Source organism: Aedes albopictus, chromosome 3, assembly GCF_035046485.1.
Source record: "Aedes albopictus strain Foshan chromosome 3, AalbF5, whole genome shotgun sequence".
Classification (NCBI taxonomy): Eukaryota; Metazoa; Arthropoda; class Insecta; order Diptera; family Culicidae; genus Aedes; species Aedes albopictus.
The window spans coordinates 91,598,233-91,624,407 of NC_085138.1; the positions used below are offsets into that span (position 1 = coordinate 91,598,233).

Genomic DNA, 26,175 nt, shown 5'->3' on the forward strand with positions numbered 1-26,175 from the left:
AAGGCCCAACTTATGAAACGGCCTTTAAATAATTCATAATGATTCGGATGAATTTCATAAGGTTACTCTATGACGTAAAATCGTCCCACAGCTTGGCTTTTATTCATGTTTAGCAACATGGTGAGAATACCGGTAGCCGTGTGGATAAAACACGGGCGCGGTGATCTCGACGTTCATGGATCGAATCCAGTCTGCATCATTTTAAGATTTTTTGTTCTTTCCATAAGTCTATCATATGAAATTTGTCATAGCAAGCACGATCAATTTCCATAAGGTATTCTTATGGATGACATACGAATTAGTTATAGCAAATTTTCATAAGGTATTTTGTTGAATTTCGCTAGTTTTTTTCGCTAAGTGCAGTAGTTTTGAATCTGGGCTTACACTGAAAAAAATCGACACGATCGATTAACGTGTTTTGGCATATGAGCTGATTCGAAAACAACAACGTTGGTCTGATGTGTTTTTCTAATGTACTATGTGTTTCTTACACGTTAGAATAAACTGTTTTGTAACATGGGTTTCACGGCAAGGCCAACATCATCGAATCAAAAGTAATTCACTTCAGAATAATATTTGCTGCACTTGGCATTCAATTGCTTTCTCTTTTAACTGAATCCAACAGTCAAAACATCACAAACTCATATGTAATACGATTGAACCGGAAGTAATTTTACAAATTAATTTGCGCTACTAGTTTTTTCAAATGATTTTCATAAATGGCGACACATGACCTACGAAAAAAAAACTCAAACACGTCAAACGTGTTTCATCATGGCCAACGACAACCAACGGCAGAACCTCTGCCATCACATTTGCGGGAGAAATTGTAGCTGAATTAATAAACCGTAAGCATTTTCATTGAAATTTAATATATCAATATACAGACTTATTTTAATTTTCAGCTCACGGGTTGGACGTATCCTTGAAGGAATCCGGTGTTGGATAGAGGTCATCATTTGTAAAACTAACAGCGGACCGTGCAGCTTGTAGAGGATTTTTGGAAGCCAGCTCAACCTAATTTTTATCTCGGTTTTTATGGTAAATACAAAGTTTATTTAAATCTACAAAACTAAAAGTTTTAACCAGTAATGGAGTTCGATTTGATTAGGTCGTAGGTGTGGTTTGTTCAAAGCAAACAGACCTACTCAAATCTCAATTCTAATAAATGTCCAGAATTTAATTTATTATGCTTTTTGCACCAGTACGACAGTGCACCGCTTGCCTGCACTGAAATAAATTTTGTTGTGGAAACTACCGATTCCATAGTAAAATTACTAACCGTACCTATGATTCTCAACCGACAACAAAATCTGTTAAGGTAACTGAAATATGCTTGAAACTACAATGTATTGTAGTAAATTCAACTAAAAGCATAGTCGTCGCAACAACAAAACATTGTTAATTTTTCCAGGACACGCATTTTACAATACAGTATAATTAAAAATACAATGCTCATTTGTTAAATTAAGATTATTTTTGGTTATGTTAACTGCACTGTTAGTTAAGTTGACAGTGCTTTAGTGGAATTAACTGGAAATTGTTGTCGGTTGAGAATCATAGGTACGGTTAGTAATTTTACTATGGAATCGGTAGTTTCCACAACAAAATTTATTTCAGTGTGGAATCATCAGCATCACCAATTCACGGAAATCATCACAAAGGTAATACATGAATTGTTGTGGACTAAATTCAGCATTAAGTATTTTATTCATTCCCAGGAGAAAACGCATGTAGTCGGATTGACATTCCCCAGAACGGCACCAAGAGCACCAGCCTGACATGAACATTCGAAGAAAACAGCTATATACAGTTATTACAATTGAATAAACTTAGATTTTTTTTATTAATACAAAGTATCGAATACGCCTATATAGCGAACAGCTCTTATTTCACGTGAGCTCTTAGTTTTGCTTCTACGATGTTAATTTGAATAGCAAAAGATGTTCGTTTTATTTACTTTTAACACATCTTTTGAAATTCCAAATTAAAATCGTGCTGGTAAAACTATGAGTTCGCGTGAAATAAGAGAATTTTACATTGTTATTTCTTCCTGGAGGACTACATGAGTAGCGTGACATGATAACCATGTGTATACACAAATCGAATTCAATAAGATTGAAATGGTACATCTATCGGTACTTCCATGCGAATCCATTCGCATTGAATTCAATTGCCGTGTGAGCTACACATTAGAATCGTGTGGATTGCTTATAGATCGAGGCTAACATAAAGTTGGTAATTCTATATGTTTTACACGTGACATTCACTGGTTTTACAATTTGCGCAAATCTATATGTAAAACACATCGCTCAGACGTGTAATTTTTTTTGAGTGTATGTTTGTTCTCTGTATTTCAACCGCGAATGTTCGAATAGCTTTCGGCGAGTTTCGTTCAACACCCTGGTTTGCTACTGCATGGGCATACCGATCGGCAACTGTCAGTGTCATTTCACCAAATTGCCAACATGACGAAAAGAAATGTTTTTCTCCGACCAAAACATGTTTCCTTCTCTGTCTTACTGATGACCCCCGGCAGAGGCCAGAACGAACCAGCAACAGGCAAAACTCTCTCCGGACGGCCATGTTGTGAAACGTCGTCGTCGCCGCCGCCGCAGCTACCAGGCATCATAGCTTCTTTTTCTCTCCCGTTACAAATCGTCGTTCGGTTTCGGTCCCTCTGCTTGCGGTCGTCGTGAAGCTCGCCTATTCTGTTCCGTTTCGGTTTTCGGTATACGTGCTCTAGCAGCTTGATCGAGTGGACGACGGAAGTTTTTGTTCGCGGTGTGGAAAAAACTTTTTGGTGGAAAATTGGGGACACTTTCGCTGAATTTGGACGCCTTTTTTCCGGACTGTTTCGCTTTGGTTTGTGTGTGACGCTTCGGCGGTCGAAATTTTCCGAGTTTTGTCGGTGAAAAACGGTGTTTTGTTGCCCGGAATTTACCCTGTCCTGGCTGAGAAGAGTGGTGCCCGAGAAAAAAAATTGCTTTCTTGAGGAACGGGAAAGTGTGAATAGTGCTTTTTGCGGTGGCGGACGCTCTCTTTGTCGCCCGTTCGGATTCAGTGTGTGTAGGTTTTTTTTTGGTGAATTCTGGTTTGTACAGTGAAAAGATCCCCCACCGGAAGAAGTCCAGCTAGTAGTCGGCTGGTTGGTGCAGTTTGGCCTTTGCGGCTGTTCGATTTCTGGTGACTGGTTCAGTTTTGATTTCTTTTTCGTATTGCTGGAAAGTTCGGATTCGAAGTGGGAAAAATTCCGCTGAGGACGAAGACGGGAATAACACAAGCGAAGAAGAAAGAGGAAAAAGTGCACGTCGAGACGTCTCTTCTCTGGCTCGGTCCGGAAGAATAACAACAACATCAAGAGTCGGTGTTTGCGTGTGTGACAGAAGAAAAAGCAAAAAGCGCCCCCTTCGAGTGTTGAAGAAGTGCGATCCCCAACCCAAGCAACCAGAAATTATCCGTCGAGTGTATCGCGAGTAAATTGATTATTGTTTCAGTGTTGTGTTTTGGGTTTTTGTTCGACTTGGAACACCCAAGAGCGTAGAGACGACGGAGAGGACCCAGTTGAATCCTCTTGGAGGACTACTAGCGGAGTGACTATACTCTTTTGCGTAACGACGAACAAGGACTCTGATTTTGTTTTCTGTTGACACCCAGGAGCCGGAACGAGAAGCAAATCCACCAATGTCAACCGTGTCAGATCAGGTGAGATTCGGATCCTCCGAAATGAAACGTTTTCTTAAAGTAAATGGCTAACGTTTGGGCTTTTTCTTTGTCTCATTTCAGCGGATGAAAGGACAAGGAAATCACGGTAAGAACTAAATGTTTGTATGTTGGAAGTAGAACACCATCTTTGCGAGTAGGGGCTTTCAGGTTGCGCTGAGCAGAGTCGGATTGATATTTTCTTTTATCTTTAAGGGTATTCCATGTCAAATGTACAAAACTGTGAATTCTGTGTATCCTCGCCTTTGGCGTTTTCCAATCGATACCGATTTGGTTTTATTGCTGCTCTGCCCCTCTTGGCATGTCAGTCCCATGTCGTTTCTAATGTAAATCATATTTATGTCACTCACGCGGTCATTTTAAACAAATTTGATATCTTTCCCGCCTCATTTCACAGCTAAATGTGCCACGAAAAGGGTATGCAAGAATTGAATAAAATTTTTTGAGAATAATTGGAGTTATAGTACAAAACGTAGGCGCTTTGAAAAACAACATGGGACTGACATGCGAAGAGGGGCAGTGCTGTTCTTTGTTGTGCTGTTCGAAGAGTTCAATCTTACCTAGTTTGGGTAGTGGCTACGGTTAGGATAGCTCAGATCAATCTTCAGCTTAAAAGAACAGCAACAATCAATCGTTGTAGATTTATGCAAAATGGTACAGCCCAAGTGGCCTTGGTAATGAGGTGCTTGGTAATAAAACGCCGCGATTAGAACAACTATAAAACGGAGTACTTTATTCTTTAATCTGAACGTGTTGACAATGCGATACAAACTGAGCGTAGCTCGGAAGCGGGTCGTGTGTCGATGCTGCAGGGCAGTGTAGCCAGTTTTGCTGCGCACCGCAGTACTCCCCCTTCCTAGAAAATCACTGAATCCTGAATCGAACATGGTGGCCACTCTTGGTTATACGGTCGGATGATGGATCAGGTTCTTTGGCGAAGTAGGCTGGTTTTAGTCTGTCCATTGACACGGTTACCTCTTTGTTTTTAATTTTGATAGTCAACGTTTTGCTGGTCCTTGTGAGAACTTCGTATGGTCCTGTAAACGGTGGTTCTAAAGCGGCTCGAACTTTGTCGGTTCTTAAGAACACGTGCGTACAAGTTCCTAGGTCTTTCGGAACGAATACATGTCGTTTTGTATCGTTATTGGATGCAGGACGAGGCACCACTGAATTCATTTTCTCTCGTAGATTTGTGACGAAGGATTCCGTCGAGCCGCGAAGAGGTTGTTTCTCCATCATTGCTCCAGGTATGCGAATGGTCGTGCCGTACAGCATGTCTGACGCTGATGTTTCTCCACGAATTGCCGTTCGTAAACCGAGCAGAACCAATGGCAACGCATCAGTCCAACTTGATTTATACGATTCCAAGGCCGTTTTGAGTGGTCTATGCCAGCACTCGATCATCCCATTTGCCTGTGGATGGTAGGGTGTAGTATGAATCCGTTCCAAGCCTAACATTACAGCAAGTTCCTTCATCAGCTGCGACTCAAATTGACGACCTTGATCCGATGTTAGCTTTGACGGAGTTCCAAATCGAGCGACCCACACTTCAACGAAAGTTTTGGCAACCGTTTCCGCAGTCATGTCCGGGATAGCCACTGCCTCAGGCCATCTGCTGAACCGATCAATCATGGTCAGAATATACCGCCTTCCATTGGATATCGGCAAGGGACCGACAATGTCGATGTGAACGTGCTCGAATCGTTCGTCCGGAACAACTATCTGGTTAGAAAGCGACTTGGTATATCGGGATACTTTGTTTTTCTGACACTCTTGACAAGCTCGGGTCCAATTTGAAACGTCCTTTTTGACTCCAGGCCAAACGTAGTGCTGCAAAATCTGTGCTTGTGTGGCTTTTACTCCTGAGTGTGCCATGCGATGGAACTGGTCGAATATGATTTTTTGGTAGAAACGAGGAACACAAATTCGCACTTTATCGCCTTGTTGCTGACAAAGTAGCTTAACACTGAGCTGAGCGAATTTCAGTGTTTTTACATCGGGATTGGCCTTGTGCCAATTTTGCAGTTGTTCGTCGCATTCCTGTTTCCTGGCGAAATCGTTTTGGTTAATCGTCGATGGCAACCAAATACAGGTATGTTCCGTTTTTGTCACTATTCGTTTTTATCACTATCCGTTTTTGTCACTATCCGATTTCGTCAACATTCCATTCCGTTTTTGTCAACACTAAAATTTTTGTCAAATTTATTCCTTCGAATAAGAGTTTTTTATAGCTTAACATTAATCTTGAGGCAATGCATCCATTAATGAAGTTGAAACAACTACCAAAGATGACATAGAAGACGTATACGTCACAGTAGCTTTCAACACAATTCAAATTCAGCTATAAATAATGTTAATTCATGCTTTCTCTTAAGCATAATTTAACTTCTTATTTGAAAATGATAAAAATTAGACCAATAGTCCAAAAAAAAAAATTAAACCGAGCCAATTTAATTAATGAATTTTTTACAGGAGGTGGCAGGAGGTAACACGTGAATATCATCATCATCATCAACAATTTTGCCGTTTTGTTAAATGGCTCAATCATTTTTCAAGTGTAACAAAAGTTGCTAATCATGATAGATCAATAATAAATGGGATGTGCATATTAAACCATCGAAGGACGGATTCGATTATCCGGCAATAGGAAAAAAATCACCATGGATAATCGAACATTTTTTTTATTTAATTTGCCTATTGTGTTAGGGCACAATTGATGTCCCTTCCAGCGATTGCTTAGGATGTCCATCTGGGTATTCCTCCAAGAACTTCTTTCTGAAGATCCTTCTTCTCTTTTCTTCGTCCTATTATTATTATTCTTCATTACGGCTCTACGTTTCAACTGGAAATTGGCCTGCCACTTCAAGTGTAATTCAAGAACTTTAACAGTTTAGGGCTTTCTTTGCCTGTCCTTGCCTTAATTTTTACACTGCAATCTTTTAAACAAGACTTTTTTAAGTGAAATAAATTTCACGTGATTTTGTACACGTTTTATTGAAATTATGCGATGTGCTGAATTCTTCTCTCCTGGTCGCTATTTCTTTCCGACGGGTCTCAAACTTCTACCAGAGATCTCTATTGTCATCCTTGATAGCCTGTAGAAATTTTCCAGACTGAAACAGCGTTAAATCTTTCAGAAATAAGTTTCTTAAAGAAGGAGTCGAGGATATTGAAAAACGATCTGGGGATTTCTCCAGCAACTCCTGAATGGTTTCAAGAAGAAACAAAAATTCCCAAAAAATCCTACAGAAATCTCATTAATTCTGAAAGTCGAGGAACAATTGGATGATTTCTTGAAAGAACTTATACAAGATTCCTAGAAGGAATTTCTTAAGGATTCCCACAAGAAACTCCTGGAGGATCCTCATGAATAACTCCCCGGAGATTTCTATACAGAACATCATCCCTGAAGAAACTTCTGGAAGATTTTTGGAAAGAATTCCTGGAAGGTTACTAGACTAAACTTCTGAGAGATTTCCAGGAAATGTAGTAAGAAATCGGGGATAATTATTATTGTAATATTATTTTAATTAACTAGATTTTCAGCCCAAGGCTGGTTCATCTATAGTAATCATGAGGAAAGATAGAACCGCATTGGAAAAATCTCTGAAAGTTCCAGTAGGTGTAGATGTTTCTATTGCGCATAAATACCAAAACAAAAAATACCAAGTCAAAAAATATCATAAGAAAATCTTTAAACATTCCAAGAAAGAACTTCTGATGAAATTCTAGAAAAACTGTTGAAGGAATCCCAGAAAGATCCCCTGGAGAAATATCAGAAAAAACTCCTGGAGGGATTTCAGAAAGTAGTCTTGGAATAAATCCCGTAGGAAATTTTGAAGAAACGGAGAAACTCCTATATTTCAAAAGTAAAATCTTGGCGGATCTCCAAAGCAACTCTTGGATGAATTTATGAACTAGGACTAAATCCCAGCATTATTTTCTTAGCCCACCTTGTGCATTAGGGCCATTCTAGCCCCAAACCGTACACAACGTCAGCGAGCTGTTCCCAATATAATGCATAAGTAGGGTTAATAAATTCCAATTCCTGGTGGAATATTTGAAGGGATCTCCAAAGAAACTCCAGGAAAAAATTAAAAAGAGACATCTAGGTTGATCCGAGAAGAAATTTCTGAAGAAATCATAAGGGGCAGAACCTCTTTTCTCTAAAAATTCTTTAGGTGCAGTCCATAAATGACGTAGCATTTTAGGTGAGCGAGGGGGGAGTCTCTAATTATGCTACGAACCATGTTTTATGTATGGCAAAAAAGGCTACGAGGGGGAGGAGGTATCAAAAATCGTCTAAAAAATGCTACGTCGTTTATGGACGACCCCTATCGGATTCCAAAAGATAAACAAGCGAATTGGTATAAGGTAACCTACAAGCATTCTGGAGGAACTTCTTGGAGAATCCATTGTTCTGGAGAAAATGCAAGTGATTGCTTAGAAAAATTCCTGAAGATTTTCAAAAAGTATCCTAGTGAATCCTTAAAGTATCCTAGTGAAGCGAAAAAAACACGGCAGGCTGCGGTGGGCTGGGCACGTAGCTCGTATGCCGGAGGAACGACAAGCTAAAACCATATTCAGCAGAGAACCAGAAAGGGTTCGTCGGCTTCGTGGTAGGCCGCGCAAACGGTGGCTTTTTGCAGTTGAGCAGGACCTAAGGGCTCTGAATGTTGAGGGTGACTGGAAGTGATTGGCCCAGGACCGAGACCAGTGGAGGCGAATGTTTCATTCGGCGTAGACTCACCGCTACGAGTTGTAGCCCATCAAGTATCAAGTAGTATCCTAGTTGAAACTTCTTTAGGAATCTGTTAAGATGAAAATCGTGGAGAAATGCGTTCCGGAAGGAAGTAAACATATCCTTTTTTGTTAGGATATCGAAATTACGTTCTTATAGATTAATCATTCCTGGAAGTATGTCATATTCTAAAACGTCTATCGGGATACTGGAACTGTAATATGTGCCATTATTGCGTTCAACGAAAATAAATTTCCAAAACTGTGGTCACAAATGTGGTAAAAACCTCTTGTCGTCAGTCAGAAAACTGTAATTTGAACTGTGATACCAAGATGTGCTAAAAGATATCAAAAACAATTAAATTTCATAAAAAACTACATATTTATACTTTTGGAATGTGTTCTACAGTAAATGTTCCTATTTATATAAAAATGTTGCAAAATATTTTGTCAAAGAAAATTATTCCGTTTTTATCACTATTCCGTTTTTATCAACTGAAAATCGCGGACCGTGTTGATAAAAACGGAACATACCTGTAGCCTCTACTCGTGAAAGCACGTCCGCTGGGATATTGTCCACACCGGCGATGTGAACGAGATCTGTTGTATACTCGCTTATGAAACTCAACATTCGCTGCTGTCGTGGAGTTGGTTTGTTCGCATCCTGCTTGAATGCAAATGTGAGTGGTTTGTGATCGGTAAATATCACCGGATTACGACCCTCGATCACATCCTTGAAATGTTTGACGCCAAGATACACAGCAAGCAGCTCTCTATCGTAAGTAGAGTAACGTCTTTCGCGGTCGTTGAACTTCACGGAAAAATATCCCAATGGCTTCCATGCACCTCTGGATCGCTGCTGCAACACGGCTCCGGCAGCCAAATCGGACGCGTCGACCATCAGGGACAATTGGGCTTCTGGATCGTAGTAATCCAGTTCTGTAGCTTCAACTAAACACCTCTTGCACTTTTGGAAGGCTGCTTCAGCTTCAGCTGTCCACACGATTGGTGTGTTATCGTTCTTCCTGTTTGAGGGTATCAGTTTGCGCAATTGAATTTCGGCCTCAGCAGCATGTGAGAGAAAGCGGCGATAGTAATTGACTAGGGCAAGGAAACGTCTCAGTTTCTGTACCGTGTCTGGTTTCGGGAAATTTGCGACTGCTTGCACCTTCTCCGGAATCGGTTTGCAACCTCCGGTAGTTATCAATTGTCCCACGAACCGTACTTCCTGTTTTCCCAGCTGGCACTTGTCGGCGTTGATTTGAAGTCCGTTTGCTCTCAACCTCTCGAAAACCATGCGTAGGTGAACTTTATGCTCCTCTTCGGATGACGAAGCGATGAGCAAGTCGTCTAGATAACCGACGACGAATGGCATATTAAAGAATATGTTATTGATAAATCTTTGAAATGTCTGACCAGAATTTTTTAAACCTGGCGGCATCACGAGAAACTCGTACAAACCGAGTGGAGTGATTATTGCAGTCTTCTCGATATCTGCCTCATGCATGGGGATTTGATAGTAGGCCCGTTCTAAATCTATTACAGAAAAGACAGTCTTACCTTGCATTGTTTGACAAATGTCGTAAATGTGCGGCAAAGGATACCGATCCGCGACGGTAGAATCGTTGAGCCGTTTGTAATCACCTACGAGCCTGAATTTCACATCACCGTTCTGCAGTGTTTTTGTAGCTAGGTGCACCGGGCTTGAATACGGGCTTTTCGAGGATCGGATGTATCCAAGCTCTAGAAACAGCTTCAATTCCTTCCGAAGTGCTTCGAGTTTGTGTGGTGGAAGTCTGCGAAATTTAGAATGGCACGGAGGCCCATCGACCTTGATAGTGTGCTTTACGCCATGCTTTACTTCCTGTCGAGGAAAACGTGGTCTAGTAACATCCGAGAATTCGCTCAGCAGGCCGCCGTAATCACCGTTGCGAGAATATGTTTTCAAACCGAATAATCCTTCTGCGACCATGCTGATTTGGCCATGTGCTTTGATATTGGTCATTTTATCGATCAAGCACTTTCCTTGCAGATCAACCAGCAAACCGTAATGTTTCAGGAAATCTGCACCCAGGATCGGGGAAGTCACATCCGCTATTATGAAACGCCACGGAAAACATCTGCGTAGACCGAAAGTTGGTTTGTATATCTCGGTGCCGTAGGTAGCAATTCGGGTGCCGTTGGCGGCATATAGGTTCATCCCTGGAGTCGGCCTTGACTTATTGCTTGGAGCACACGGCAGTACTGAAAGGTCAGCACCGGTATCGACGAGAAATTTATAGTTGGTTGCTGGGTCCTGGATGATAAGACGGGATTGTTGAAACTTACTGCCCTCGCCCGTCGTCGAATGCAGCTGCTCTAGTTTTTTTGCTTAAATTGGCAGGGTGATCGGCAGCTTCTCGCGTTGGCGCCAAATTTTCTGTGGTAGAAACAATACGGATGATTTCCTCGTGAGCCACTTCGGGTACCACCAAGAAATCTGCTGAAACTCCTGCTGCGGGGTCTGCCACGCTCTTGACGAAAAGCGGCAATTTCGTCGGAAAGAACAGAAATTTGTTTGCGTAGTTCCTCGAATCCGATGTCCTTGTTGTCCTCCCACGTCGTTCCAGCGGAGGATATTGATCGCGTTTTGGTGATGTCCGCAAGTTTATCCGCTTGTTCAGCTAGCTGCGCCAATTGGAGAGTGGCTTCCGAGACCTTTAGAACAGCTTGTGTCGTTTCAGGGAGCTGCTGCATCCACAACGACTTTAATGATTTTCTCGTCGGTGATGACATCCCTGGCGAGATCCCTCATTTCGCGTAGTAGTTGCGAAGGTTTGCGATCGCCGAGTTCGCACCCACGTAGTAGCTGCTGCATACGATTCTGCTCGCTGGTGCTGTACTCGCTGATAATTCTGTCCTTTAACGCTGAGTACTTGCCATTCGCCGGTGGATCTCGGATGATGTCCGAGCAGCATGCCAATATCTCCGAATCGATGGCAGCGAGGACGTGGAAGTAGCGCGTGTCCTCGCGAGTTACTTGATTCAGCGTGAATTGCGCCTCTAGCTGAGCAAACCAAAGAGTTGGGTCACGCTTCCAGAATGGCCCGATTTTTATTGCAACTTTGTTTACAGTACCGCCGGCAGCGTTGTTGACATCGGTACCGCTGTTCACGACGGGCGGGTTGTTTGCAGCGGCTGCTCGGGCTACTCGCAGCTGGTCCTGTAGATGAGCGATTTCGTCTTTCAAACGTTGTTCGTCCGCCATCTTATTTTGGGTGCTGCTGGTGGGCGCCTTGGCGAAATTCCAACGTGTAGGCAGCTACAATGGCGGTCTGCAAACGAAAGCAAAAAATCGACACACAGCCAGTTGCGCTCAAGTGTATTGATTTGTGTGTTTCCTTACTTTTTTGCACGTTCCTATATTTGAGCCGGCGAAAATCGGGGTCACCAATGAGGTGCTTGGTAATAAAACGCCGCGATTAGAACAACTATAAAACGGAGTACTTTATTCTTTAATCTGAACGTGTTGACAATGCGATACAAACTGAGCGTAGCTCGGAAGCGGGTCGTGTGTCGATGCTGCAGGGCAGTGTAGCCAGTTTTGCTGCGCACCGCAAACCTTACTTCCGTAAGGGGAATTTCTATTTAGGAAACCTTGTGAACCCGGTGTTTGATACTTTCAGTAAACATGAAATGGCAAACTCGCGTGTCATGCCTCGAGCCTGTGTGCTTGTCAACAACGCAATAGTTGCTACACTCATCGCTGAACTAACCACCAGAGATGTATGTGCTATCACAATTGATGTATCTGTTGGAAACCTCAACAGAAAATACGTTTATAGTTCGGTTTATTTACCGCATGATGAATCATCCCCTATGGATGCTTTCAAATAAGTCATCGCATACTGTACTTCAAAAGGCCTTCCGCTAATTGTTGGCAGTGATGCTAATGTTCACCATATCATCTGGGGCAGCTCAGACATTAACTTGAGAGGCTCCAGCTTGATGGAATACTTAAGTAGTACAGATCTAAGATTACTTAACATAGGCAACCGCCCAACCTTCATGGTATCTGCTAGAGAGGAAGTGTTAGATATACCGCTTTGCTCTAGTAGAATTAGTCACGAGCTGACCAATTGACATGTGTCAGATGACGAATTTTTATCTGGCCATCGCTACATCTGTTTTGAACATTTAAATGTTACTTCGCAAACATTGCGTTTCAGGAATCCCCGATCAACAAACTGGGATCTTTTTACTGATTTGGTTGCGGCCAAATTTCATGGATACTCACCATCCATTGACACTCCAAGTGATTTATATGATGCCGTTGATACTACAACGACCTTCATCATGGACACTTTTGAGGAAGCTAGCCCTCTGCGGTTTGTGAAGACCACAAGAGGAAAACCCCTTGGTGGAACTCTGTTCTGGCGAAGCTCAGGAAGCAGTGTAGAAAGAGTTGGAACAGACGACGTTCGGCTGGTTCGGAGGCTTTCAGGACAGCTCGCAAGGCCTACAGGAAAGCTCTCCGGTTTGCTGAACGATCCGGCTGGAAAAACCTTTGTACAAATGTTTCCAGTTTGAATGATGTCAGTCGGTTGAACAAAATCCTTGCGAAATCTAAGGATTTCCGAGTGAACGAACTTCGTTTGCCAAATGGCGATCTGACTTCCTCTGATGAAGAAGTTCTGGAATGCTTATTCAGCAAACACTTCCCTGGATGTGTGGATATTACATCTTCGGATGAACCTGATGTCTTTTCTTGTAGTTATGATTCTTTAGCTTCGGCTCGGAGTATTGTAACTGTAAAATTGATGGAGTGGGGACTTAATAGCTTTGCTCCTTTCAAATCTCCTGGAGCAGATGGAATTTGTCCTATTTTACTTCAGAAGGGATTTGATTATTTCAAACATGTTTTGAAAAAAAAAAACTTATTTGCAGTTTTGCTACAGGGTATATTCCTAAATCTTGGCGCGATATTACTGTGAAGTTCATTCCGAAACTGGGTCGTGCGTCGTATGAAGAAGCAAAGAGTTTCAGATCTATCAGTTTGACCTCTTTTCTTCTGAAATGCTTAGAACGCATTGTGGATCATCACATCCGTGATGTTTATCTGGCCAACGTGCCTCTTCATGTAAACCAACATGCCTACCAATCTGGTAAGTCCACTGTGACTCTTTTACACAAGGTTGTTTACGATATCGAGAAAGCATTCGCTAAAAGCAATCCTGCTTGGGTGTTTTCTTAGATATCGAGGGTGCCTTTAACAACGTGCCTTTCGATGCCATATTGGAAGCCGCACGGGGTCATGGTATATTTCCAATGATTTCCAATCGGATTCACCAAATGCTCAAAAACCGACATCTCTTCTCGACAATGCGTCAAGCGGCGATTAGGAAATTGCGTGTTTGTGGATGCCCCTAAGGGGGAGTCTTATCACCACTTTTGTGGAATCTCGTAGCAGATACGCTATTGAGGCAACTCAATAATAGCGGTTTTCCTTCTTATGGGTTTACCGACGACTACCTAACGTTGTTAGTCGGTATGTGCATCAGCACCCTTTTCGACCTGATGCAAACCGCCCTTCAGGTAGTTGAGGGTTGGTGTTGCCAATATGGCCTTTCAGTTAACCCGAGTAAACATCTACTGTTCTTTTCACGGAAAGGTGAAACCGTAATGACGTTCGACCTTTGCGTCTCTTTGATTCTGAAATCGTTGTGACTGAACAGGTAAAGTACGTTGGAGTTATTCTTGATTCCAAGCTTTCCTTGATACCGCACATTGAGTTCCGAATCAAGAAAACTTGTATAGCCTTCTGGCAATGTCGGCGAACCTTTGGTACAACTTGGTGTCTAAAACCCAAGTATATCGAATGGATTAACACAACTGTTATTCGACCAATATTGGCCTATGTGTGTCTTGTGTGGTGACAATTGGCTTTCAAGGGGAAAACAAAACATACTGTTACCTACAGTCTGTTTATAACACAGTCCCGCAAAGAGTGAAACCAAATCTACCTATCGAGCTGTCAAATCGGCTACCTATCGAGCACGCCAGCAAAATTGTGAAAACAAAGTCGGGCGAAGAAGAAGAACAACACTCAAAAGAAGTTGTCTTTGCGTGTCTCTATATATACAGTCTCTACTGTTACCCATCTTTCTTTCGGTAGCGCAACTACCGAACTGATGATGTTTACCTTTTTTTACATACCTATCAACATAATCTGTTGGGGGAATTATTTTATTTTTCCTACTTACAACCCACATCCGACAATTTTTTTAAGTGGGAATGGTAGAACTTTCAATTCCCTCGGTCGCACGTACATTAGTTTTGCCATTTGTTCCACCATTTCCGTGAAAAATGAGATCCGGCTTGTGCAAGTGAGGAGTTGAGGTTAGAATTGTAGGATATTCTAGGTTAGATTTGCTATCCACTTCGCCTGAACGGTTTTCAGATCCAGAAATATCGTACTTCTAATTAGTTTTCACTGCCGTAAAAAATACTGTCATGCTCAGAATAAACAGTTAACCTTCGGATCACATTCATTTACTCGTAAATCTCAATCTGTCTGTAAAAATAATGAATTTCTTTCCAATGTTTTGAAACCCCGAACGAATTTGACATTGCTTTCGGGAAGCATCATCACGACGACGACAACACTCCCAAGCGGTCGAATCGTCGTTTTGGGGGCGAATAGGACGAAGTGAGAATGATCCAATCAAAATTAGGCCATCTCCAAAGGATGTGCTTAATGGCGATGTCTGGAGCGTTCTGTTCAACTCTCACGGCAGCGCTCGAAGTTCTCTTTGACAAGAAGCACTTCCTTGCACTCACCGTCCACGGGTACTTGTTTTACTAGAGGAAACTTCTGTGAACAGCAGATCAACACATACCTCGCTAATTCCACTTTTGATGAATTGGGGAAAAGTTGTTCTTGCTCCAAGTGATCTTACAATTGCTTGTAATTCTCCATATAGGACATTTCCCATGAAATTCTCTTCCCGGGAAGAGTGGACATCTGGTTATCTGGAGAGAAGTATTTCAGACAGCATTGAATGTTATTTTGATGGCTCCCTTCTCGAAGATCAAGCCGGTGCTGGTGTCCACTGTCTTGAGCTACAGTGTATCAAACAATTGTCCGTACAGCAAATTTTTGGTCAAAATAATTTTTCATTCAAATGTTTACAACTTTTTTATACGCCAATCAAAAACGCTGAAATTTTGACCAATCATGAATCATATATTAATGCTCCATTGGTAAAATTTTGAGCAAGATCGAATAAGTTTTCTGAAAGTTATAGAACTTTTAGTGATACTTATAATATTTTTGAACACATTTTTAAAACATTATATCTCAAAATGTACTCGATAAACCATTTTCATTTTTTTTGTGTTACAGGTTAAACCTAAGGCTTTCATATGCAGCTTCATTTGAGGTTTTATATTCACTACAAAAAATATGAAAAATGTTCTTATGTAGTTGACGATATTTAAAAAAATACCATATTTTGCACATATAATCTGCCAAACGTTTTTCCCCAATAAAAGTGCATTAACTGAATGAAAAATGCATAGGACCTACTCTCCATATGTAGTTTAGTAGGTCCTGTATAAAAATATTACATTAGGAGAGTTTAAAAAAGTTAAAAACACTTGGCACTTTTATTGATCAAAATATGATAAATTTCCAAATAATACTCTGAACATATACAGATTTTTCATATTTTTTGTAGTGAATATAAAACCTCAAACGAAGCTGCATATGAAAGCCTTAGGTATAAGCTGGAACACAAAAAAGATTGAAAAAGTTTCAATAAGTACATATTGAGATATAATGTTTTAAAAATGTGTTCAAAAATCTTATAAGTTTTACTAAAAGTTCTATAACTTTCAGAAAACTTATTCGATCTTGCTCAAAATTTTACCAATGGAGCTTCAATATATGGTTTATGATTGGTCAAAGTTTCAGCGTTTTTGATTGACGTATAAAAAAGTTATAAACATTTGAATGAAAAATTATTTTGACCAAAAAATTGCTGTACGGACAATTGTTTGATACACTGTAAGGCTACATCAGTCTTACTCACTTGGTAGATACTGCACCGTTTTTCAGGTTGAAATCTTTGCTCTTATGTGCTGAGAGCAATCAGCACTTCAGCTGCACGTAATGGGCAAGTTCATATACTTCTGTTCAGATAGTCAAGCCGCTATTGAAGCACTTGCTTCGGCCAACTCTAGATCGAAGTTAGTTATCGCTTGTCGAACTCAAATCGAGGAGAAGAATTCAGCAATCGCTGTTCACCTTGTGTGGGTACCAGGCCATTCTTCCATTGCTGGAAAAGAATTGGCTGATAAGTTAGCTCGCACTGGAGCATCACATGATTTCATTGGCCCTGAGCCAGCTACTCCGATATCGAAGTGCTGGGTAAAGCTTCAGATTGACACCTGAGCTGCCACTCAGCACAAACAATACTGGAATAGTCAGGAGTCATGTCGTCAAACAAAATCTTGCCTAGCAGAATTGAAATGAAGAAATAATTATTAAGCTTTACAGGCTTTTTGAATATTGTAACTACTAATTTGTTGATTTGACGTGGAATAACTTGGATACAATCCGTAGAGAGAACCGACGAAAATAAATCGATCAAGTCAGTTAGGTCTTAATGAAAAATCATTGTCGCTTTGTCCTCTGTTATACTTTATCCAACGATAAACCCTAAGGCCCCTGCTCAAAGATGCAATTCTTAAGCGTTTTTCAGTTTCATTTAGTGTGTTATTTAATGTTTTTTGCACTCTACCCAGGTTCAAAACATTCCGTAGCACGTACGTCTTTTTATGTGTTTGTGACATTTTCCTATGCTCATTATGCGTATCATCTATCCCATAACGAACGACGAATCAACCATTCAGCGAATGGTTCACCACCGCCGTTAGTTACATTACCATTGACCACCTACTAAGCGATTGTATATTTTTCCTTCCGCCACTTTAAGTCGATTTACATTTTCGCGATTCAATGTTTACTTTCCTTCACGTTCCCTCTCTCGTTGTTGCGTTGTCTGTCTGTAAATATCTGTTGATATATTGGTAGTGTTGTTGTTGTTGCTGTTGTTATCAATCATCTTTCGCAGTTTTAGTTTTCGGCTTCATTCATTCATCCATACTTTGACAGGTTCACTCTGCTGCTCTGCTATTTATGTCCCAAATATTATCGTTCTCGTATTTCACCACGCATCATCGCAGCATTGACTCCGTACCTATACCTAATTTTTCGTTTATCAATTTAACGAAGGACACATGCGGTTCGCGCTCTCGCCAGCCGCGGGGAAGAGTCTCGTTTGTGTGGGATTATTCCATTCTGGTTTTGCGCTTCAAAAGTGCTGTTTCGTCACCGTTCGGTGAATCATTGCCATTGTGGGCGACCTACTTATCTGCGGGGTGTTCTGCCCCTACTCGCATATCAGTCCCATTTGACTTTTCATCACCTTTGAGTTAACGTAAGGAATCATCATCATTTTCAACGTACTTTCAAAACTCTTAATAAAAATTGCGGATTTTTATGTCAATGTGCGAAAAAAATACCAAATCATGAGCGTCCCATATTGAAAGTACCCACATAACAGTCCCATCATGGATTTTTGTATCATGTAACACAAAACTGAAAATTTTTTTAGTGATCCTAATATTTTTCACAGTTATGTATTCAGGTGCAAAGCAATCTGTGAAAGTTTCGAGATGATCCAAATATTTTTCAAGTTATGACGATTTTTAAAAGTTTTGTATGGGAACGAGTCGTCAAACTTCAAACGCTGTTTTCCCAATTCCTACTTTTTGCAAATGGGACTGTTATGCGAGTGGGGGCAGTGTTGGTTTTGTTTAAAGCTTGCAGAGCAGTTTTCGGTATTTGGTTTTATGGTGAAGATCCACAGCGTTCACTTTTCAAACCATTCAGGTACTTACATATACATGAAGGATATCTACTACTTGAACAAATTGAAATACCTGAAATCATGCGACAATTTCATTCTATTCTTAAAAATCATACAATAGACCTCTGTAGTTCATTGAGGGGATCTATTCGTGTTAAGGAATTTCTTACGAAATTGTCTTCACATTCATTGTGCAAACGATGTCGCTAACACAAATTAGTTGAAAGTCCGAACGAAAAAAAAAGTAATGATAGACATAGAAAAAAAAAAACAAGGAGTTCTTGGAGATGTTTCTTAAATTCCTGGAGTCGAATCCATCAGATCCTTGAAGGAAGTCTCTGGTCGATGATCCGGAATGTTTTCTTTTAGCCTTTCTAGCTCTTCTTGATGAATTTTTGTGATTTCTAGTTGATCTTGTAAAATGTCTGAAGGAACGTTTGAAAAACTTTGGGTAATAGAACGTCTGAAGAAGTTCTCGAAGACCTGCCCTTAAGCAGCAAAAGAAACTTCCGGTAAAAACTTGCATACATTGTTTATGAAAATCCTATGATGAGTTGTAGCAAAAAAGGACAAGAGATGTTGACGATCGTCTAAGATATTTAGGGAAGTTCCTAATTGAAGTCAAAACACAATCACTCAAAAGAATGCTTGAGGCAGCTGGTAAGTGAAATTCCTGTAGAATTTCTGGCGGACTAATGGAAACATTTCGACACTGATTTTTCATTTTGCCTAACTGACATTTTCGAGTTCTCTTCATCGATCCTCTCTTTGTGCTATCACAGAATGTGTATTGAGTTTTCCAAAGATTTTTTGGTTGCAATGCGAAGAAGACGACTACATGTTGCTAAAGAAACAAAAAGAATAATGATTTTGTTTGTTTTGATCAAGTTATTAACGAAAGAGAGAGTCGACGAAGAGAAATCGATCAAGTCAGTTAGGCCCTTATGAAAAATCATCTAGGATACTTTTTCAAAACGACGTATAATACACGCAAATCCTATGTTGATACGTCGTTTTGAAAAAGTATTTGAGTCATTGTCGATTTGTTGCAGATTCAGCACAGATTATGACGTCGCGACACAAACTTTTTTTTTTCTTCTGTGCGATGCCTCAGCAAATTCTTTGCAGATCCAGGATAAATTTCTGAAGACAGGTAAGACCTGCTATTTCATTGGTCTATCGATCAACGGTCTCAATATAGTTCAAAAGCTCATGGACCTGTGGATTTAATTTCGAACATGGAACGCACTGGAATTATCAAACTTAACGAAAACTGCAGCGCATTGAATTGCAGCTTAGGAGAGAGGGCTTGTTGAGGTTCGTCGAACTGTGAGTGAAGCCGGCAGCAGCTGTTGATGGTTCGAATGCTGCGGCGCTGGTGGCTTGGAAAGAAGGAGATCTAAAGGCGCGTGCGAGCATTGGACTATGCTCAATCGGAGTTAGCACGGTCTCATCTGGAATACCAAGATAGCGAATAAAGATCGGTCAAACCTGACACGGGCACCATGAGACTTTTTCGAAAAGCTATCAAATGCTGGAACGAAATGGATAACGATCTTCAAGTAGTCCTTGTTTTTTTTAAGCTTTCCGAGTTCGTTTGAGCTCCTATGATGAACTGACGATGGCGTAAGTGAAGGACTACAATGTCATCATCAATTAGGTGCGCAGAAGCGGAAAGAAATTGTTCCGGTCGATTATCGGTTTTCATGGTAAATCGTGTGCCAGCCTTGTCAAAAAAGCTGGTCACAAGAAGCATGATTGTATGCTCCTGGCGAAGCCGGACAAAGATCTTGATACTCGAAACCAGAAGATTGGAAGTCATGAAAGCAGGAGAACCTTCAAAAGTACACCGAAAGCAAGCGTTGCGACATCTCAGCAAAAAGCCTTCGTATTTAGTATTGAGCAAGTTGCGCTTATTGTGAATACTTTTAGGAAGTTCAAGAACCGAACCGAACGCAGGTACACTAAATTTCGTGACCGTTGCGGATGATGAAAAAGCTATTGTGAAAGGTTTCAGAAATTGTCAGCCGGACAAGATGAAGTCACTTGCTGTATGTTCCCGACTTGCGAATGCTGGAGCGGTCGAATGCAATAAAAGTTGATTGCTGTGAAAAGGAATGTATTCAGAGTTGGCGTAAGAAGCTCGGAAATCGTGACATTAAAGCAATACAAGATTTGGAACACCGACAACAAACGACTGGTATTATGACACGTACCTAATGATCTGTAGCAGCAAGATCATCTGTTAAACTTGTCTTGCTGGAAAATTTGCTCGTTTTCCAATTCCGACGGAAGGGATGAAGAAATCAATAGCGGTGACGGACTTGGTGTGCATCGACCTGTACCTACAGACAGCAATAGGGCCATCGATTGCTGTACTGGTTCTACGTACGAGAAATCAAAAATTGCCGAAGATTATGCGCTGAAAATGAGAACGTTATATGGCAGTCCACCGAAGAAGCTGAGATAGGATAAAGGTTGTGAATATCGTAGCGGTGAGCAAGGATGGGAAAAAATCATTAAAATATTGCGTATCCCTCACTCACATCCATGCACAATCTGATGCGAGTGTGCTTCTCCCCCAGCCAAGCAGAATCTTTCCACTTTCATTGCCCATTCTTTCTAATCGCCGAGCACCGGGCGACGCAAGCAACGGCGGCCGAATGAATCGCTACCGAATCTGAGTGCCGAAGGCGAACGAACCAATATTGAACGAATGTTTGCGTTCTGAGTCGGGTGCGAGAGCATTCGTTTTGGAACGTTCATTTAGCGTTCAGTGGAAGCATTCAGTACTGGGAATTGAATCAGTGAGTGCGTTTTGATTCAATCAGCTGAATGCCACTCGGTAGTTGAGAGAGCGAACGTTCTTTTCGTATACACCGATGCAAGCTGATTCAATTCGCTCTCTATTTGTTTCTCTCCTGATTCGCTTCGTTGGCGTCGGTGGCGAGCCGTTCGTGCTGCGTTCGTTCTTAGTGCGCCGTGCTCTCACTCAGTATTGGGTTGTTGGCGTTCTTTTTGCTAGTTTGCATCGCCGGCATTCGGGTGAGCGAATGAGTTTTCCCATGCTTGGCGGTGAGTTCATCAAGTGCTCGTTGCGTGAAAAGATTCAGTAGGAGTCACGGCCTACACACTACAACAAAATGAAATTGCGGGGTGCAAATATCTTTCGTTGAAATGGTCAGGCGTTTATTCTTGGATGCTTTTGGAGAAAAGCCATCAACACTGCGAATTTCTTGAAAAAATGTATTGCTGACCTAGGCAGCTGAGTGAACGCCTTTCGGCATGGAGTCAAATCGAACAGTAAAATATTGTATGCATTTGGACTGGATATGGACACGTTCGTGCCAGATGCCAAGCGAACGAAGCTTAATGCGGAGGTCGAGAAGCTGATTTTCGTGCGCAGCAGTACAAAACATGGCGGTTCATCAATACGAAACCGAATCAGATCACCATTAGTCGAGATGCATGTTTCTTAAACGCCTATCCAACTAATGAGGAGACCTTGTGAGGAGTTCTTTCTCGGATTTCTCTTAAAATTCTGAATTCATCCCGGGTTTGTTTCAGAAGCTCCTTCTAGGATTGCTTTAGACCATTCTTCCAGGGTCCATTCACTAATTTCTTGAAGAAATCCGAAAAAAAAAATCGTAGAGGAGTCCCGGGAGGATTTCCTGGTAGAATCACGGAACGATTTTCTGGAGGAATTGCTGGAGAAATCCAGGAAGGATCTCTTGAAGCAATCCCGGAAGGCAAGGTTACTTTCACTCACCTGGCAATCGATTATCAATAAGCAGGCTTGATAATCCTCCTCGAAATCAAAAGAGTTTTGCAACATGCTCTAGAGCGGTGTTTTGCTTTTGCCTCGTCGCGAGGGAGCGAACGAACCCCAAACAGAGAGGCAATAAAAACTGAGCGAGGAAGAGGGGAACGAAAAAAGAGCCGATGATTATTTCGGGTTTTTGAGTGCGATTTTCGCCTCGAGAGTCTTTCTTTGTATGGGAGTGGAACTCGCGAGAGCTTTTTGAGTGTGAGTGGACGTGAGAAACACAACAAGAAATTGTGAGTGTTGGACGAACTCCTCGCAGCGCAGCAAGCTCGCGCTCGCTGCTGTTGAGGATTTGCGTTGTGATTTTTGAGTTTTATTTTCACTCCTCAGAAAATCGCCGAAATCGCTTCCTCATTTTCTCGCGAGGGAGTTTCTGTCAAGCCTGTCAATAAGGACACCATGAGCTAACTCTCATATTTACGGCGTGAGTACGCTAGTATTACTCAATACTCATACTAAATGATCCTAAATACAATACTCATACTAAATGATACTAAATGATCGAAAAATCCAATTGTTTAGTAACAGTATCCTTTAAGTTTGCCGAACATCATATTGTAGTAAGAAGTTTCAGAACTGAATTATATATAAATGAGTCAAACGTTTGCCAGGTGAGTGAAAGTGTCTTTGTCGGAAGGAACTCCTGGAGGAAATCCGGAAGGAACTCCTGGAGGAATTCCGGAAGGAACTCCTGGAGGAAGCTCGGAAGTAACTTCTGAAGTAATCCCGGAAGGCATTTTGGATGAAAATCCTGAAGAATTCCCAACAGGAACTCCTGGAGGAATATCGGAAAGAACTCCTGGAGTAATCCCAGATGGAAAACCTGAAGAATTCCCAAGAGGAACTCCTGGAGGAATCCAGGAAGGAGCTTCTGGAGGAAGCTCGGAAGGAACTTCTGAATGAATCCCGGAAGGCATTCCGGATGGAAATCCTGAAAAATTCACAAGAGGAACTCCTGGAGGAATATCGGAAAGATCTCCTGGAGTAATCCCAGAAGGAAATCCTGAAGAATTCCCTAGACGAACTCCTGGAGGAATCCCGGAAGGAGCCCCTGGAGGAATCCCGGAAGAGCAAAATCCTGAAGAATTCCCAAAAGGAACTCCTCGAGGAATTCCGGAAGGAACTCCTGGAGGAATCCCTCCCGGAAGGATCTCCTGGATTAATCCTGGAAGGAACATGTTTATGAATTCCGGAAGAAAGTTCCAAATGGATGCCAGAATGAATACCTACTGAAATTCCTGGAGGAATCATGTGAAGAATTCCTGAAGGAATGTCTTCATCGAATCGAATCCGCCGTCTCCGGATGGGCGATCCAAAGCCTTATCCATAAGGCTAACTGGAGACCCCAAGTTGCCTAAAGCTGCAAGGAGCTAAAATTGATATTCCGACTGTTTGAAGATTTAGGAGTTAAAGTGAATCTAACTGTAATCGTCACCAAATTGAAGGTAATTGTGTGGTTAATTTCTGAAGAGAAACTGAATAATTTACTGTGTCATTTTCTGACACAGTACGATGTATTTTCGCGCAGTGTACTCACTGCTCAACGGTGTCTTCCGATCCGATCCTTTCCGGATCGTCGCTGAAGTTAGGCAAGGATGCATACTAGGATAGACATCTGTTTGGGCATATGCGCTAAGTCCCGTCATATCAGACGGAAAATTGCCAATAAGTGCAGATATTCCAACTTTCCTTTGCCAATGGCTCATCAGAAGGAAGCTGAAAAGGTGTAAACTATCAATAACCAGCCCCTATTGCTCTGGAAATCTAATAATTATGCGCAATTTCACGTTTCAATTTGTCTTGTTGTGCATACGACGATGGCAACCGCTCCAAAGCAGTAGCTAGCCGAATTGTTCTTCATCGCCGTTCATTTTTCACTTCGTCAGATTCACTTGTTGAGTCCACCTTCAATTCACACCCCACCAAAGATCTGTGGCACTTCTGCCTATGTACCATGGTGTCACGTAGAAAGTGTGCCGGGAATTGAATTCAGGTTGTGCCTGAAATAGACGTGAATTAGACGGTAATTGAATTCGTGGGACACTTTGGTTACCCAAAGAGGGTCGATGACGTGACGACGAAGGCTGCTTCTGCTCCATCGTCTATATGTCACCAGAAGCCAATAGTGACAGAAAATCATGAGCGTCCGTGCGTAGCGGCCGCCCTCTATGCAGGGGCTGAAACGCAATCTCCATGCATGAGCTAGTCTTATACCTAGCAGGTCACCACAACAGAGGCCAGACCCCGCGGCTCATGGTGACTGATAGCTTTTACTAACCTTCTTCGTAAGAAGCTTACTTACTTACTTTCAGTCCTGGGCGCCCACGGTGGTGCAGAGGGCCGAATTGAAAGATTTCCATCCTGGGCGATTGCCAGCCATCGCTTTAACGAACCTGTGGCCAGGTCAAATTTCTGTCGACTTGCTTGACTTCGTTATTCAGGCTGCGCCGCCATGAGCCTCTGGGTCTGCCTCTGCTGCGATGTCCTGTTGGGTTCCAATCTAACGCTTCCTTGAAGATTTCGTTTCCGCCCCTGCGTAGAGTGTGACAGACCTACCTCCACTTTCGCTCTCGAATTTCTGTCGCTATCGGCTTTTGATGACATCGACGATAGAGCTCTATGTTGGAGATCCAATTTTGAGGCCACCATGCAAGAAATAAATATATACCGCAGGCGTCTATTGATGAAGACCTGCAGTCGTTGTGTGTTCTCCACTGATACACACCAGGTTTCACTGGCGTATTGCAGCACCGATTTCTTTGTCACGTATTAGCAGCGCCGAGAAACTTGGGGATGTCCAACTGGCGTCTGACAAAAAAAAACAGCTCTTAAGCCTAAATTTTCTTGAATCTAATACATTTTGTACCAGAGCCTTGAATTTGATCTCCCAACAACTGATTCTTTGTGCTTACTCCGGCTTTACTCTCTGTATTTGACCTATAACATTCATGTAATGACCGAGCAATGACCCTTGTGTAATCTTCTCAGCAACGCGCCTATTATCCATCAAAATGTCACCATTCATGCCGGTTGAGAATCAATTTGGCGACAGCGAAGAGGTCATCCACCATAACAGCAGCGTAGCGTTGTGAGACACACGGGGGATGGCTTCCCCTACTATCGGCAGTAGGCACATAATTCGAGGAAAGTATTAATGAACTACCACCAGCGCGAATGGAGGCACTACACGTGTACAGTACACGGAGGCAGCACGGACGGAGAGCAACAGACGAAATACTCGTTTATCGCGAATTTTCCGTTACCCATCACTTCGCGGTGCGGTCAATCCACGACCTTGAACTTGTTGCCATCGAGCGAGCTACACGCCGTCGTTGTTGTTTCGATGAACTGCACGCGCGGTAGACCGCGTCATCGCAATCGTAATTAATTTCTCTGCGCTTACCCCCCGGGGAACGTGCTTTTCCATCCCAAATTTATTTCATAATTGACGTTTATTAGTACAACTCCAACGCCGCGGCGCCCATACTAAATTCCATTTCATACGCGGCCGATCGACGACGACACTAAACCTTGCCAGACCGCAGTGCCGACCACTCAAACTAGTTCGGTTTCAAGTTCAATGTACTCTTGTTTCTTCTTGTGCCGTCTTCGCGCGTCGCCGCCGCGCAGTCCGTCGTCGCGGTCCGTTCATCCACCAGACCAGCAGCAGCGTCGGTCGGTCGTTGCATGCAACTCAAATGTGGCAAATTACCAAATCAAACCCAACAGCCTGCCTGCGGGCGTACCGGTACCGCAGAGCAGCGCGCAGCGGTGAAGGTACGGGGATAGTCTGCCCGCGCGCGACTGATGCTTGCTGCCGATGTAGTGGTAGGTGTACCGCCGCGGTCAAGTCCGTGGCGTTCCCTGCGGCGGCGATGCGATGCGATGGTCGTCGCTGAACGCGATGATGATCGCGCGCTGATCATCATTAGCGTGGACCATCTGTGTGGTGGGTTGGGTATAGGTATTCCT

General features: G+C 42.3%; 1 protein-coding gene and 1 pseudogene across 2 annotated transcripts in view; one reads left to right on the forward strand and one right to left on the reverse strand.

Annotated features, from left to right (window-relative positions):
• Positions 1 to 2,736: 2,736 nt before the first annotated feature.
• Positions 2,737 to 26,175, forward strand: part of LOC109423625 (YTH domain-containing family protein 3) — a 58,118-nt gene continuing 34,679 nt past the window's right edge. The window contains exons 1-2 of one of the 2 annotated variants that reach the window (XM_029873466.2): positions 2,737 to 3,705; positions 3,787 to 3,811. In XM_029873466.2, the coding sequence (XP_029729326.1) occupies positions 3,685 to 3,705; positions 3,787 to 3,811 (46 nt within the window). In that variant the 5' untranslated portion in view covers positions 2,737 to 3,684. The remainder of the gene's footprint in view (positions 3,706 to 3,786; positions 3,812 to 26,175) is intronic. The other variant, XM_062842370.1, reaches the window with a different exon arrangement.
• On the reverse strand, positions 9,007 to 14,422 carry LOC134284088 (uncharacterized; annotated as a pseudogene).